At 42.5% G+C, this 17,050-nt stretch overlaps 1 protein-coding gene across 1 annotated transcript in view; it reads right to left on the bottom strand.

Annotated features, from left to right (window-relative positions):
• ADGRB1 (adhesion G protein-coupled receptor B1) overlaps positions 1–17,050 on the bottom strand; it is a 380,456-nt gene that overhangs the window by 74,418 nt on the left and 288,988 nt on the right. The window contains exons 19-20 of the mRNA XM_087958904.1: positions 6,193–6,296; positions 3,206–3,308 (exon numbers count right to left, since the gene is read on the bottom strand). Of these exons, the coding sequence (XP_087815030.1) occupies positions 3,206–3,308; positions 6,193–6,296 (207 nt within the window). The remainder of the gene's footprint in view (positions 1–3,205; positions 3,309–6,192; positions 6,297–17,050) is intronic.

The raw sequence follows: 17,050 nt of genomic DNA, 5'->3' as shown, positions 1-17,050 counted from the left end.
GCACTCATGGGATCACCCCTCTCACCTCTCATCGCAAACCTTTACATGGAACACTTTGAAACACAAGCTCTAGAAAAATATGATCACAAACCCAAACTCTGGCTCAGATACGTAGATGACACCTTCATAATCTGGCCACACGGGAAAGAAAAACTGAACAACTTCCTCACACACCTCAACAGCCTACACCCCAAAATACAATTCACCATGGAAACAGAAGCTAACAATCAACTTCCCTTCCTAGATGTCTTAGTATACAAAAAATCCAATGGCTCCCTAGGACACACCATCTACCAGAAGAAAACACATACAAACCGCTATCTACACGCAGTCTCACGCCACCACCCAGCACAGATCAATTCCGTAGCCGAGACGCTCATCTCCAGAAAAAAATGCTTAGCCAATGAACAACACCTAAAAACCAAATTACACACTCTCACTAACGTACTAACAGCCAATGGATTCCAAAGAAAGACGATTACCCACCTATTCCAAAAAGAAACCCCAACCAAAATCCAAGACAGAGAACAAGAGAACGGCAAAGCCCTCCTCCCATATATAAAAGGCACTACAGACAAAATCAGCAAGATCCTCCAAAAACACAACATTAAAACAGCATTCTGCACAAACAGAAAAATATCCACCATCCTAAGAAACCCTAAAGACAAAATCGAGTTAGAAAACCAAGGAGTATACAAAGTCCCTTGCACCGCCTGCCCCACCACATACATTGGACAAACTAACAGGAGAATAAGTGGATGCATTGAAGAACACAAGAACTCAATCAAAAAAGAAGAACCGACCTCTTCCCTGGTCCAACACCTCAAAGCCACAGGACATGAGATTGACTTTAAAAATACCAGAACTATCGCCAAAACTGAACACTTCAACAACAGAATAATCAGAGAAGCCATATAGATAGAAAAACGCCCACACAGCATGAATAAACAAGATGATACCTCCCACCTACCAGCCATTTGGAAACCTGCCCTCATGAACAAACGAGTACCTAACATGAAGAATGACACCAGACCCACACCCACAAGGGCCACACAAGATGCTACCACCACACTTCCACGTACAAAGCAGACTCACACCCACACAGAAGATGAGACACGACCACGGACCAGAAGCTGTACCGCAGCTGCATCACTACCCACTTCAAACCCCTCCAACCCATACATGAAGCAAACTAATGCCCACCATGAAGATGTGGCACGACCACGAACGTGAAGCCAAACAGCAGGATCAAAGCTCACCAGCTCAAATCCCCCAGCAACTAAGACTAACCTGAGCACAACCAAGCCCCCACCTGAACAGAACACACCCCCAGCCAATCAGAACACAGCCAACCCCCCAACCAATCAGAACACAGCCAACCCCCCAACCAATGAGAACACACCCCCACCCAATCAGAACACAGCCAAGCCCCCACCCAATCAAGTCACACCTCCACTAGCAGTTAAAAGGAAGAAGCAGCTGCAAGCTCACATTACTCCGAGAAGCACAAAGCCGAAGACACAAGCCTGAATATGATGAATGAGACTTCATCGAAATGTTGCCTAGATACTTCCAATTTTACGCGGGAGAAAACCTAATAACCAAAGATATATATATATATATATATATATATATATATATATATATATATATATATATATATATATGTGTGTGTGTGTGTGTGTGTGTGTGTGTGTGTGTGTGTGTGTGTGTGTGTGTGTATGTATGTATATGTATATGTATATGTATATGTATATGTATATGTGTGTGTGTGTGTGATGTGTATGTATATGTGTGTGTGTGTGTATATATATATATATATATATATATATATATATATATATATATATATATATATATATATATATATATATATATATATATATGCAGATTTTGGCGTGTTTGAGTCTTTTCCCATGTAAGATTGAGAGTATCTTGATGATGTTTATGATGTCCCACTCACCATCTTCAGGCTCACACAAGCATGAAGCCGAAAGCACCAGCCTAAAGACCTCATCGAAACGTCGCCAAGATACTCTCAATCTTACATGGGAAAAAACCTGAACACGCCAAAACCTGCATACCCAAACCCGTGAAAATCTACAATATATGGAGAGAGAGAGAGAAGGAGGGAGGGAGGGAGGATTGGAGTGGAGTGGAGTGGAGTGGAGTAGAGTAGAGTAGAGAGTAGAATAGAATCAGAAATGAATACAATCCAAATAGAATAGAATAGAATCAGAAATGAATAGAATCAGAAATGAATAGAAATGAATAGAATAGAATAGAATAGAATAGAATAGAATAGAATAGAATAGAATAGAATAGAATAGAATGCAGAATAGAGTAGAATAGAATAGAATCAGAAATGAATAGAATAGAATAGAATAGAATAGAATAGAATAGAATAGAGTAGAATAGAATAGAATCAGAAATGAATAGAATAGAATAGAATAGAATAGAATAGAATAGAATAGAATAGAATAGAATCAGAAATAGAATAGAATAGAATCAGAAATGAATAGAATAGAATCAGAAATGAATAGAATAGAATAGAATAGAATAGAATAGAATAGAATAGAATAGAATAGAATCAGAAATGAATAGAAAAGAACAGAACAGAATAGAATAGAGAATAGAGAAGGGACCTTGGAGGTCTTCTAGTCGAACCTCCTGCTCAGGCAGGAAACCCTACATCATTCCAGGCAAATGGTTGTCCAATATCTCTTAACATCTTATTACAAATCTAATTAATGCCACATTTGGCATTTTTGGTCCACCTATCAAATCTTTCTCAAGAACCTATCTTAATATATAGTGTCTCTTATATCTCATAATATCTCTTATCTATCTCACAAACTAAGTGAGATATTCTCTTCATGGCTCCATTTAGGTCATTTTCTACTTTGCAACTGGAGAGATGGAATTCATTCAACCCTGACAAACCAGTCCTGTCCTTGCCTCGTGCTTCAGGGCAGGAGATAACAAAGAACAATTAAAAGCCATCTTCTCGGATGCCTTTGTATGGGTGCATGCAGGCATGTCAAAACCCTTAGCATGCTTCCTACATTCTCCAACAAAGAGATGGATAATGTACGTCTTTCTGCTTGCCCTAGTTTTGGACCCCAAAATCATTCACCAAAGAAAAGCTAAAGAATGGACCATGAAGTTTTTAATTCCAGATATGGGGAGCTGGCTTAAGAGTTACCTTGTTCTGGGTTTGAGTTTGTCCGATGAGGATGAGAGCATTGGAAGATACGATAGAGAGGCAGAAATTGATCAAGATGACCGATCGTTCGGAGCGGATATACCTGCAGGAAGGGAACAAGGGAGCAGAAGGAAAAGAAAGCATGTCAAACTTCAATAGGACAGGCAGTGTGGTGTAGTGGTTAGGGCACGAGACTAGGATCCGGGATCTAACCGTAGCTGGAGCATCGGGAGGCTTTGAGACGATCTCATCTCTCAGTTTAACTCAATTCCCAGGATTGTTGGGAGGATGAAATTTGGGCGAAGGACGTGCTACGGACGTCCCAAAGGGGCTTTTTCCAAAAGGCAACTGGAAATTCTTGGGGTTTTTTCCCCCCTTGAAAATGTTTCACTTCTCATCTAAGAAGCTTCTTCAGTTCTGGCTGAACGGTGGGGAATGGAAGGATTTATATTCCTTAGCAGTCATCTGGTCATTCGGTGACCTTTCCATGAAACTGGCATGTGGGGGTCCTGCCCGTAGACTCAAAAATATTGGCTAAAAATTAAAAAAAATGGTTGCAGGAGATCACTAATGAACATATAGAATTAGAACCGGAACTATTCTTACTGGGGATATTTAAAAAGAAATATAGTAGAAATACAAAATATATAGTATTACATATTTTAACGGCAGCTAGAATTGCCTATGCCCAGTGTTGGAAACATACATGTATACCATCAGATGAACTGACTATCCAAAAAAATAATGAGTTGTACTGAGATGGATAAATTAACTCTGATATTACAAGAGAAGGAGGAGTCCGAGTATTATAGGATTTGGGAAAAATGGATTGAGCTAAGATAGATGGATGATGAAAAAATTAATGATAAGCAACATATAGGTTAAATGCTTACATTTGCATAAATTGTACATATTTGTAAATAAGGCACAAAATAGTAATATAAGATGAATGGCACAAACTGTTAATGTCAAGATATTAACCCTTTTTGTTTGTTTTTAAAGTTATAAAAGATTAACAAAGTTTATGGGGGGGGAAAGAATCTGATTTTTTTTTAATGCTAAGGTCTAGCAGCTGGTAGACCTGAGGCCCAACTATAGTAGGCTGAAGGACCTCCAGCCTAAAGATCTGTTGCTTTCTAGCTTGTCTTACTCGCTACCACCACAGTCACCGAGACCATTCTTGTTCTGACCCAGCTCCCCAAACACGACAAACCCTCTGAAGTGAACTCAAAAGATTCCTTTAATTAGGAGTGCCGGCAGCCCTGGCACAAAACTTCTCTCTCTCAGACAGGCTAACAAGTCTGTCTGTCCGGAAGATGAATAATTGACTGCCACATCTGGTCAGATGTTTGCCGGCGATAAGACGACTTTTTTGCCCTGAAAAACATGCCTCCAAGTGGGGGGTCATCTTATACGCCGGTAAATACGCTTGTCACTCAGCAAGAGCGAGCGGGGGCGGGCTCCGCAACTTGCGAAGCCCCTTCAAGCCCAGCCGGAGTCTTCTCCTTCCTCCTCCCACCACCCCTCACCGTCCGGCTCGGGGCGCTGGCGGAGGCCAATCTGGAAGTGGGGTGGGGGTGGAGCTGGAGGGTCTCTGGCGGGGCCGTCGCTCTAGCCAGCCCCGAGCCGTGTAATGGCCCGGGAGTGGGAGGGAGAAGGTGGGGGGGACTGTGGTGCCCTCCTTCTGGGCAGCGGGCGGGGGGCGGCACTTTGCTCCTCCCCGCTTCTCCCTCCCTCTTGAAAGACCGGGAGGGCTGTGCTTGGGGCGGGGGGTGCCGTCCGGAAGTCTTGATGGGACCCTGCTGGGCAGGGCCACCCGGCTCCCGAGCTGCTTTCAGGTCCCCTTGGGAAGCAAAAAGGTTCGGTGGGCGGTGGAAGAAGGCGAGGGACCTCCCATCCCCCTGTCCCATCCCATCCCTCCTCTTGTCCCCTCCTCACTTAAGAGAGAAAGATCCGCCTCCCTGCACCGAGCTGCCACCCGGCGCCGCTGCCTCCCGGCCAGCGCGCTGCGACTTGGGAACCGGCCAAGCGACTTTAAAACCGAGCGGAGGCCAGAGATAGCCGGAATTACCCTCCACACCACACACACACACACACACACACACACAGAGAGAGAGAGAGAGAGAGAGAGAGAGAGTTGGCAGCTGTCCATCACCCACCCTTGGGTCCCGGGCACGCACGCGGGGGCTGTCACAAAGAAAGGGAGGAATTGAGTGCCAGCCTGAGAAGGCGAAGCTGCCTCTCTAAAGCATTTTGGTGGCTTTGTAAGTTTGGGGAAAGGGCGGGGGTGTCAATCAAGAATTATATCCAGAATACCCCAAGTGTTACAACTTACCGTATTTGCCGCGTATGAGATGACTTTTGCCCTGAAAACATGCCTCCAAGTGGGGGGTCGTCTTATACGGCGAGTATATAACAAACTCTATATTTTGAGTGGAAATGTTGGGGGCTCGCCTTATACGCCCAGTCGCCTTATACGCCGGCAAATACGGTATTCATCTCCGTCCCCTGCCTTTTATCCCCAGAGCTACGGTGAGGCTTTGCTAGCAGCGGTGGCTCTTCTGTCCCAAAGACCAGCCCATAGAGTTCCACTGCCCTCCTCTCCTCTGCCTTCTGCACACCCGCACGTCAGGCACTGCACCCAGCTGTTCCTCCTGTTCTTCAACAGCCACCTCCAGACCTGGGAACTGTTGACTCTCCATCTGAAGGTTGATGGGTGGCCCAGGCTCCATCTCTCTCTCTCCCTCCCTCCCTCCCTCTCTCTGTGCCAGCTCCATTTCCTCTCCTCCCTTGGAGCTCCCAAGTTGGCTTGATGCTGACCCTGATTCCCACATCTCCTCCTCCTCCTATGATTCGGCTGCTGGAGGGGCCGGTGGCCGACAGGTCACAACACATCTGTCTAATTTTTTTCCGGAGCCCCTGCAAACTTCCTTTTTCAGAGAGAAAAGGAAGTTGAAATACTTGATGCTGAGAAATCCAATCCTTACCTCCAGACTGAGATATAAATGATGATCAGGAGAAGGAGGGTCAAGGACGACACCCCACAGCCAACGATCAACGTGACTGAAGGGACGAGGACTTTTTCTGTATTCTGAAAAAGAGAAAATAGAAACATGAAGATGCTTGTAAGGAAACCTCCACTGACTAAACTTTTATAGTAATTACCTCCTGGAATTACGATCAGAGGTGGTATTCAGCAGGTTCTGACCAGTTCTGGAGAACTGGTCATAAACGCAATCACATTAAGGAGGTCTGTAGTAACTTCAAATGCAGCCACTAAGCAACCAGTCATAACTCAAGGATTAGCTGTATTTAAATGGCTTGATTTTCCCCCCACACCTCTCTTAATTTGAATTCCGTACTTTTGCTGCCATAGATGCTTATCCTAAATCTTCCTAAGGGCTGATTTATTTTCTTTTAAGTATGAGAGAATCTTGCTCAGCGAGAGGATATTTGTAGCTAGAGAGATACACGTAAAACTTCTGCTGCTGAACATGTCACTGCACTAAGGGAATGTTCTATATTTTAAAAATGAGTCCATTTCCAAGATTAATATCAAATCCCTGGCAACCAAACACAGCCAAGGATGTGTGAATCACACAGACTTCAATGGGTATTTGAATGCAAACATTTTGGAATAAAGTACAGAATCTTGGAAACCACAATAGAAACCATGATTTATCGCTGAGTTTCTGCAGGTGGAATCTCTTTGAATGCATTTTTAATATATAAATTATATTGAGAGTATTATAAACATAAATACTGTGGATACAGTTCTACAGAGGAATTATTGAGCCTGCCATCTGCACCTCTATAACTGTCTGGTTTGGTTCTGCAACCCAACAAAGACACAGACTTCAGAGGATAATTAGGACTGCAGATAAAACAATTACTACCAACCTGCCTTCCATGGAGGATCTGTATACTGCACGAGTCAAAAAGAGGGCTGTGAAAATATTTACAGATCCCTCACATCCTGGACATAAATTGTTTCAAATCCTACCCTCAAAACGACGCTATAGAGCACTGCACATCAGAACAACTAGACACAAGGACAGTTTTTTTTCCCGAATGCCATCACTCTGCTAAACAAATAATTCCTTCAATACTGTCCAACTATTACAAAGTCTGCACTACTATTACTATTAATCTTGTCATCACTCCTTATCACCCATCCCCTCCCACTTGTGACTGTATGACTGTAACTTTGTCGCTTGTATCCTTACAATCTATATTGACTGTTTCCTAGTATGATTTGATTGCTTATTGTACCCTATGACTATTATTAAGTGTTGTACCTGATGATTCTTGACTCTTGACAATTTCTTTTATGTACACTGAGAGCATTTGCACCAAGACAAATACCTTGTGTGTCCAATCACACTTGGCTAATAAATAAATAATTCATTCAATCATTCATTGCTAAGCAAAACTTCTGTTCACTAAATTTCAGAATAAAACAACTCGCCATGGCCAACCTGCTGTGGGACAACTCAACAATTCAATTTGATTCTTTCAAGTAACTAAAAAAAAAATCAATTTTTGTCGTTCACATTTTATTTTGTCCACCCTTTGGCATCCTTTCTTTAGTGATTCTATTCGACTATTTCTTCTATATTAGTGTACCTCTTGTCCTGTGGTGAGTTGTCTCACAGCGAATTGGCCCTTGTGAGTTGTCCTAATCTGAAATTCATAGATCCAGTGAATTTTGCCCCATTTTACGACCTGTCTTGCCACGGTTGTTAAGTGAATTGCTGTAGTTGTTAAGTTAGTAACACAGTTGTGAAGTGACTGTCAGGGCTCTAGTAGTTACCCCCATTTAAATCATGAGTCTCTAGCCAGATTTCCAGAGCTTAAAGAAGATTTATTAGGAGTAAACATGCCAGCACTGCCTGGGTGTAGTCAACTCTGCAAAACATCATTCATTGTCACCCTTGACCCTAGTTTTCCCCCACTCCCTGGGTGTATCATAATTCATATTCTCCAATGGGACACATCCATAGCCAAGAGTCCTCAATCATGCTCTCCAGTTAGAATTTTGCAAGGCAGAAACTTCAGTCACCTAGTTACTATCTTGGGAAACATTTATGGAATGCACTTTCGGTTTGCAAGCTGCCACATTGCTTTTCCCCCCCTCCCTTTCTGTTGGCAACTCTAAAAGACCATAGAAATATTTTATGAGTTGGCAGTGACTCTGCCTTTCCTGTTGACTTTGCTTGCCAGAAGGTCGCAAAAGGGGATCACTCATTCCAAAATCCCAGCAACCAGTTTGCTACCCAGTTGCTGGGTGGGTATGGCCACGGTGGGCCTGGCCTACCAGAACTTCCTGGAGGGCCATTTTTCACCTACCCCAGAATCCGGAGGCTTCCCTCAGGTCTGCGGGAGGGCAAAAACGGCCTCCCCCTCCCAGAGCCTCCGCGAGGACCCTGCACAACTGGACTTTCTGATTTTTCTTTAAGAAGCTTTGGTCTCCATACTTCTCAAACAGAATCTGCCCATCATAGTAAAGACTCAATTCAAATATACAGTTGATACCCTGTTGACATTTCCAAACAACTACTTTTAGATTGGAGGGGGGACATTCCTTTCTCTCCATCCCTGGCTAGAAAAACATCAAACGTAACCAAGAAAAGACATCCCGAATGCCACAATCAGCTTTAAAAAAAAATCACTGTCAATCAGGGTTATGATGCAAGATTCAAGGAGCTTAAATCTATGTGGTTTGAAAGGAAATCAGGTTGATGTCTCCAGTTTTCCAGGCCAGAAAGAATTCTGGAGAGGAAGAATTCTGCAATTTTTCTTGAAATAGAAAGAAGATGAAACAATGTCCAAAGTGACGAGAGGGTGGGGGCATATCACTCCTCCTTCTCCTCCTTCTTCCCCTCCCCCTCCACAAACCCTATTTTCTAGTGCTGATAATGTTACTTAGTTTGGTAATGAAATATCTGCAGGAAAACCACCAAGCTAGAGAGCAACAAAGACCTCACAGTCCTTCTACTCCTCTTCTTCTTTACAGATCTTACCTCCTTCTGGCACTGATAATGTTAGCTAGTTGGATAATGAAACATCTTCAAGCAAACAACTAAGCTCAGATAACACCAAGGAGCCTACAGATCAACATTGAGCTATGAATATTTTCTTCTATTGATAGATGGGGAAAAAAAGCGGAGACATCACCCTGCCAACAAAAGTGCGCATCGTCAAAGCTATGGTTTTCCCAGTTGTAATGTATGGCTGTGAAAGTTGGACGATAAGGAAGGCTGAGTGCCAAAGAATGGAGGTCTTTGAACTATGGTGCTGGAGAAGAATCCTGAGAGTCCCTTGGACTGCAAGGCGATCCAACCGGTCAGTCCTAGAGGAGATCAACCCTGGGTCTTCTTTAGAAGGCTAGATCCTGAAGATGACACTCAAACACTTTGGCCACCTAATGAGAAGGAAGGACTCACTGGAGAAGAGCCTAATGCTGGGAATGATTGAGGGCAAAAGAAGAAGAAGGGGACGGCAGAGAAGGAGGTGGCTTGATGGAGTCACTGAAGCAGTCAGCGTGAGCTTAAATGGACTCCAGAAGATGGTAGAGGACAGGAAGGCCTGGAGGAACGTTGTCCATAGGGTCGCTATGGGTAAAACATGACTTTATAACTAATAACATTGGTAGAGATATGCCTTAAATCTCCATCCTTCCTCGAACTGTATATAACCGATGCAAGCAAAGATATTAAAAATCCAGTGTCTGAGATGGACAGTGCTAAGTCATTCTTCATTCTCTTTTCCCTCCTGCTTTGCATAGATATGCTCCTTCTTTCAGTAGTCTATCTCCTTCAGAATTCAATTTCGTCTCCTTCAGGACATTCTTCCAAATCTCTTCTTCCACTTGGACCTCGCCGGAAGAGAAGGACAAAGCACCCAAACAATGATCTTCTCATTGAGCTCTCGTCTCGACCTATCTCTGTTCCTTCATGCTTGACTCACTTCATGTACAATGTCAGGAATTTGCATGTCACATCCTTTCACCTCCTTTGGCTACTAACAAGTAAAGTAGATGTGACATTTCCAGAGCAGCCAAATGGTTCTTCCTTATTCAGTCCAGATTTTATAAACTAAAACCAAAGAAGAAGAGAAGTTTGAATGGTTGCAGGAATTGGGTATGTCTAGTCTGATGAAAAGAAGGACTAAGGGTAACAGGATCACAGTCTTCCAATATTTGAGGAAATGTCACAGAGAAGAGGGGTTCAAATTATTTTCCAAAGCATCTGAAGGCAAGACAAGAAACAATAGACGGAAACTAATCAATGAGAGAACCTAGAACTAAGAAGAAATTTTCTGAGAGTAAGAACAATCAACCAGTGGAACAACTTCCCCTCCAGAACAACTTCCCCTCCAGAAGTTGTGGGTGCTACATCACTGGAAGCTTTTAAGAAGAGATTGGACAGCCATTTGTAACAGTATAGGGTCTCCTGTTTGGACAGGGGGTTGGACTAAATGATTTCCAAGGTCCCTTCCAACTCTGCTATTCTCTTATTCTCAGTAATCCATGGAGATCTCTGGGAAGGGATTTGAAAAAAAAAAACCATCAGAGTTTAGATCAGGGGTCTCCAACCTTGGCAACTTTAAGACTTGTGGACTTCAACTCTCAGAATTCCTCAGTCCACAAGTCTTAAAGTTGCCAAGGTTGGAGACCCCTGGTTTAGATCAATGCTAGCAAGAATCCTTGCCAAAGATTCAACTTTCCCTAAAGAATATCCATGCTGTGAACAGATAGGAGTTGCACTGACTTCTTAAATATAACGAGGTAGCCAAGATACAGGTATTCTTTACAACTATTAGTTTAGGGGCCATTTTGCAGGATATGACCTTACGTGCTTTGTTAATGAAACCTTTGAAAGAAAGCTCCCAAGTTCCGAGGGTCAGGTCAAAAGTGTCACAAGTCACAAATCCCTTCCTGCCCATCAGAGATTTACATCCACCTTCAATGCCTCTCTCTTATCTCCTGCTCGCTTCCCTTGTCCGTTAGTTGGTCAGATTCTTGTAGGGAGCTTAAGCTTGCAATAAAACTCTGCAATCATTTGAACTGCTTGAATCTTCTGATTTCTCCGATGCTTGATGCATTTGAAATTACAGAAGCATCACTGCAAGAAGGAAGTGAGATTTGGGAGGGGAGGAGGAGGAGGAGGAGGAGGATCCTTGGTGCTCTCTGACCTTGGTTGTTTTCTTGCAGACATTTCATTACTCAAGTATAGAAGAGCTGCAGTGGCTAGAATGGAGTATTGCAGGCTAATTCTGCCGACTGCCAGGAGTTTGATCCTCACCATCTCAAGGTTGGCTCAGCCTTCCAAGGTGAGTAAAATGAGGCCCTGGATTGTTGCGGGCAAATAGGCTGATTCTATAAACCACTTAGAGAGGGCTGCAAAGCACTCTGAAGCGGTATATAAGTCTGAGTGCTATTCCTAGCGATATTACTACAATGTCACTGGGAAAAAAAAAAGTGACTTATATCTAGTCCTCACCTGTGACTGGGCCACGGTCATATGAACAAAATCCAGGCCCTTGGCAACAGTTTATGATGAATGCAGAATCCTGGAGTCACATGATTGCCACACCTTCCCAGGTTTTTTTCCCGTAAGCAAAATCAAGAGAGCAAGCCAGATTGACTTAAACGCTACACGGTTCATTTAACAACGGCAGCGTAACAACAACGGTGAAAAATATTGTAAAATCAGACGTGACTTAATTAACAACCCCTCCTTGCTGATTCGTGGAAATTCCAGTTCCCCCCCCAAAAAAAACAGGTAAATCGAGGACTATTTTCTGTTCCACCACTTTCTGAGAAGGAAGTCTTTATGCTTCCAAGAGTCTAATAGAGCTTCCTTTATAATCAGTAATATTTATGAGGTCGATGACCAGCAATTTCTTTTTAAATAAGACAAAACAAACAAAAACAGAGGGAGGTAAATACAGTAAACTACCAGTAAGGTAAATCACAGAATATAAGATTCATTCATTTTACTATATTAAGAGTTATTACAGTTATTTACTAAGGTGATCAATCTAAAACATTAATAGCAGTAAAAATAACTATATATCCTCTATAATTAATAGCTGTACCCAACCAAATAGTGGGGTCTTGGAGGTCTTTGAGCTTGGCTGTTTTTTTTGCATACATTTCATTAACCAACTAGATAGATTGATGATGTTACTTAGTTGAGTCACAAAATGTTTGCCTATAAGCAAACAACTAAGCCCAGAGAGAATCAAGGACACCACAATCCTCCTCCTCCTTCTCCTCCTCCTCCTCCTCCTCCTCCTCAGGGGTGGGATTCTACCAGTTCGCACCTATTCACTAGAACAGGTTGTTAACATTCTAAGCAGTTCAGAGAACCAGTTGTTACAAGAAATTACTGGCCTAATCCTGTAAGGAAGGCAGGAAGGAAACATTCTGGTGTTGCTTACAGAAACTGCCTCTCCATTAACCCTTATTACATTCTTGGTAGGACTAGACTTCCTGTATCTGGAACTTCTCTGGAGTTTTTTTTCCCCTCCTTTGCTGGTACTTTGCTTGTGTGGAGTAACCATTCAAAATTACAATGGCACTGAAAAAAGTGACTTATGACCATGTTTCACACTTACGACTGTTGCAGCATCCCCACAGTCATGAGAGGCCAGGCGAGGAGATGCGTGCCTCGATGTGAGTGATATTGAGTTGGCCACGCCCAGCCAATAACATGACCACCAAGCCATGTCCACCCAGTCATATGACCACCTAAGTCACACCCACCACCTAAGCCACGCCCACAGAACCAGTTGTTAAAAAATTTGAATCCTCCTCCTCCTCCTCCTCCTCCTCCATAAGGCCACACTTGAAATATGCAGTTTTGGTCACCATGATGTAAAAAAGATGTTGAGACTCTAGAAAGAGTGCAGAGAAGAGCAACAAAGAGGATTAGGGGACTGGAGGCCAAAATATATGAAAAAATGGTTGCAGGAACTGGGTATGTCTAGTGTAATGAAACGAAGAACTAGGGGTGACATGATAGCAGTGTTACAATATCTCAGGGACTACCACAACACAGAGGGAGTCAAGCTATTCTCCAAAGCACCTGAGGGCAGGACAAGAAGCAATGGGTGGAAACTAAGTAAGGAGAGAAGCATCTAAGGAGAAATTTCCTGACAGTGAGAACAATTAATCAGTGCCTCCAGAAGTTGTTATAAAGAAGTTGTGAATGCTCCAACACTGGAAGTTTCTAAGAAGAGATTGGATAACCATTTGTCTGAAATGGTATAAGGTTTCCTGCCTAAGCAGGGCATTAGACCAGAAGACCTCCAAGGTCCCTTCCAACTCTTACTCTATTATATTCCTCCACCTCTCCTCTTCCTAAACCCCACTCCCATCTAGCCCTGATGATGTTATCTATTTGGGTAAGGTAACGCAACATCTGCAAGAAAACAAACAAGTTCAGAGAGCACCAAAGATCCCCCCAGTTCTCCTCCTCTTCCATCAGACAAACCCACTCCCTTCTATCACTGACTTTACATCGTTTGTTAATGAAACCTTTTGAAAGAAAACCACCAAGCTCAGAGACCACCAAGTTCAACCCTAAGCGACAAATGTTCTCTTCTAAAAGCGATATAACCCAACACCCTCGTTCAATTTGCATTTTAACACCAGACTGCTTTGCAAATCAGGTATCAACAGCAGATCTCTTCCTAGCAATCTAGCCAACTCCATAGCTGTCAAAAGTGGGAGGTGTGACTTTCTTCACCCTTAAAAAATGGGGCGAGCTGGAGAAAGTTTGAATCATTTTAATTTAAAGACCATTTGTTCGTTTTAATGGGGTGATTTGCATCTAGTATATCCCTTTGCCTGTAAGTTTTTTGGAGTGGGGACCCTATGGCTCTATGCAAGATAAAAAATAAGGGACCCAAATAAAATCCAAGGTAAACAGCAAATGAGTTTGTAAACATGAGTTTGATGATGTTCCCTAGTTGGATCCTGAAATGTCTGCGAGAAAATAGCCAAGTTCAGAGAAGCATCAAGGACCCCCCACTATATAAATCATATTACAGTAAAAAAAAAAATGCATTGTATTACTCCAATTTAAAAAGACCTGGAATGCATTTGTGGCTTTTGTTTAATCATTATTTCCAACCTTCTCCGCTTGCTATTTGCCTGGGAAAAAAAATGGAAAGTGCACAAAGTGTAAATAGTGTTGCCACTCATTAAAAGATGGGAGAATTGAAATGCCCCCTTTTCCTGCCTGATTTTGCGCGCCCACAGACCATTCACTTAATTATAGTAAATAAAATGGAGCCTAAGAGCCATCTTAATGCAGCCTGATTCATTAACAATTAAAACTCTCTCTGCTCGCTCTTCTATTAAGCAGTCTCCTCAGGAAGTGGAGATCAACTCTGACTGGGGAGAAACTACAACATCGCGCATCCTGGTGGGGTTTAAAAAGAGTCGCAACATCACACAGTTTGAAGAAAAAAAATGCCTGAGCTTCTTTAATTAAATAGCCAGGCAGGCTAATGAGAAGGCTCTGCCAGAGGGAAATTTGCAGAAGGAGGAGAATGATTTGAAGGATGGGAAGAGGGCGGGTCCACCTATCCCCCAAAGCACCAGAGGGCAGAACAAGGAACAACCCATGGAAGGTCATCAAAGAGAGAGCCAACCTGGAAATGAGGAAATTTCTGACAGGGAGAAGAATTAATCAATGGAATAGCTTGTGTTCCGGAGATATGGGTGCGCCATCGCTTGAGGCTTAGGAAAAGATTGGGCAGCTATTTGTCTGGGATGGTATAAGGACTCCTTCAATGGGGAGTAGGATTAGAAGGCCTCTGTGATGAACCAGCGTGTAACACAAACATAACAAAATCCAAAACATAAATAAATGTCCTTTAATGCCTCCAACTTGGCCCCGCTGTTCAATAATACTCAGTTGGAGATAAAACGTACTCAAAAATAGTCTTCAAAAGAGAGCAAAACAATCTGAACTTAATGAGCAGATAGAGGTGAAATAAAAAAAAAAAACCAAACAAACTACAATGATGGAATTTCCACAATGGAACAGGAGAAGTATTTACCAAATTCAAGGAGATAACAAGGCACAGTCCGTTGGAAGGACGCCAGCCAAGATAACTTCAGCCCAAAATAAAGCACGCTTTGCTTCTGGCAATGCTGTGTTGTAACTGTCTCTCTTATATACTAGTCTCCCCAGCTGCAACCAATGAGGGGGATCATGACCGCCTCCTCTCTCGTAAGCCAAGTTGTTGCCTTCTCCGTTCCTCCCTGCATGTCCTAGGATGCAGAGGGGATGGGCCTGGTTCTTCCTCTGACTGCCCAGCCGGCCTCTGCCCTTCCTCAGCCTCCTCCACAACCTCCGGAGCCACACCTCCACTCCCTGTCAGCTGTTCCTCCTCTCCCTCAGAGTCCAACTCTACCAAGGGCATGACAGCCTCCAAGATCCCTTCTAGCACTATGATTCTATGATTCTACGGTTTTACAGTTCTACAATTCCATAATTCTATGGTTTTATTCTTCTATGATACCATGATTCTATTCCATGGTTCTCTTGTTTTGGGATTCTATGATTCTGTGGTTCTATGATACCATGATTCTATGTTTCCATGGTTCTTTAGTTCTATTCTTCTGTGATTCTATGGTTTTATGATTCTATGATTCCATGATTTTATTGTTCTATGAATCCATGATTCTATGGTTCTGTGGTTCTATTGTTCTATGATTCTTTGGTTGTATTGTTCTATTATTCTATGGTTCTATGATTGCCTAATTCTATGGTTCTATGATTCCCTGATTCTATGATTCTATAGTTCTATGGTTCTATGATTCCATGATTTTATTGTTCTATGATTCCCTAATTCTATGGTTCTATGATTCCCTAATTCTATGGTTCTATGATTCCCTGATTCTATAGTTCTATGGTTCTACAATTCCACGATTCCTTAAGTCCATGGTTCTATGATTCTAGTTTTCTATGGTTCTATGATTCTATGGTTCTATGGTTCTAGGATTCTATGGTTTATGGTTCTATTGTTTTATGATTTCATGATTCTATGATTCTATAGTTCCTTGTTCTACGATTTTACAATTCGACAATTCTGCAATTCTATAAATTGTAGGTTGCCAAGTGTCTGAATCTTGATCATGGGAATGCTGCAACGCTCATAAGTGTGAAAATTGGCCCTAAGTCACTTTTTTCAGTGCCATCGTTACTTTAAACGGTCACTAAGCAGATGGTGGTAAGTTGAGAACCACCCAGATCCAAGAAGCACAGATTATTTGCTTGAAAAGCATTGTGAGGATAACCATCGCTGTTGTTTAGACAGGAATTGTGTCTTTTTCTCTCTCTCTCTGTGTGTGTGTGTGTGTGTGTGTGTGTGTGTGCAAAATTCTTGCCTTTTCCCCATCCTTCAACCTGTCCCCTGCTGTTTCAACAAAAGCAGTCCTGTGCTCTTAAGAGGAGTGGTGAGTGATGGTTACTTTATTTATCTAAAAATAAGCACATGATCTCATTCACAGTTTTCTTCCTAAACAGGGACACATTTTTTTTTTAATGAGACCTGTGCCTAGAAAATAAAAATAAAATTAGATGTAGCTCTCGTATTGAGAGAAAATGAATATGCAGTGGGAAGCTTGACCTAAAAAGAGTACAGGTGGTCTTTGACTTACGACAATAATTGAGCCCAACATTTCTGTTGTTGTTAAGTGAGGTATTTGCAGTGGTGAGATTCAAATAATTGAACAACCAGTTCTCTGCCCTAATGATTTCATCCAACAACCAGTTCACCAAACGGCTCAGAAAGTTAACAACCTGTTCTCCTAAAGTGGTG

This window comes from Notechis scutatus, chromosome 3 (assembly GCF_049901735.1).
Source record: "Notechis scutatus isolate UNSWTSFEM ecotype Mainland chromosome 3, rNotScu1.2, whole genome shotgun sequence".
Taxonomy (NCBI): domain Eukaryota; kingdom Metazoa; phylum Chordata; class Lepidosauria; order Squamata; family Elapidae; genus Notechis; species Notechis scutatus.
The sequence above is the reverse complement of the archived record's forward strand: the minus strand, read 5'-3'. Positions and strand labels throughout refer to the sequence as shown.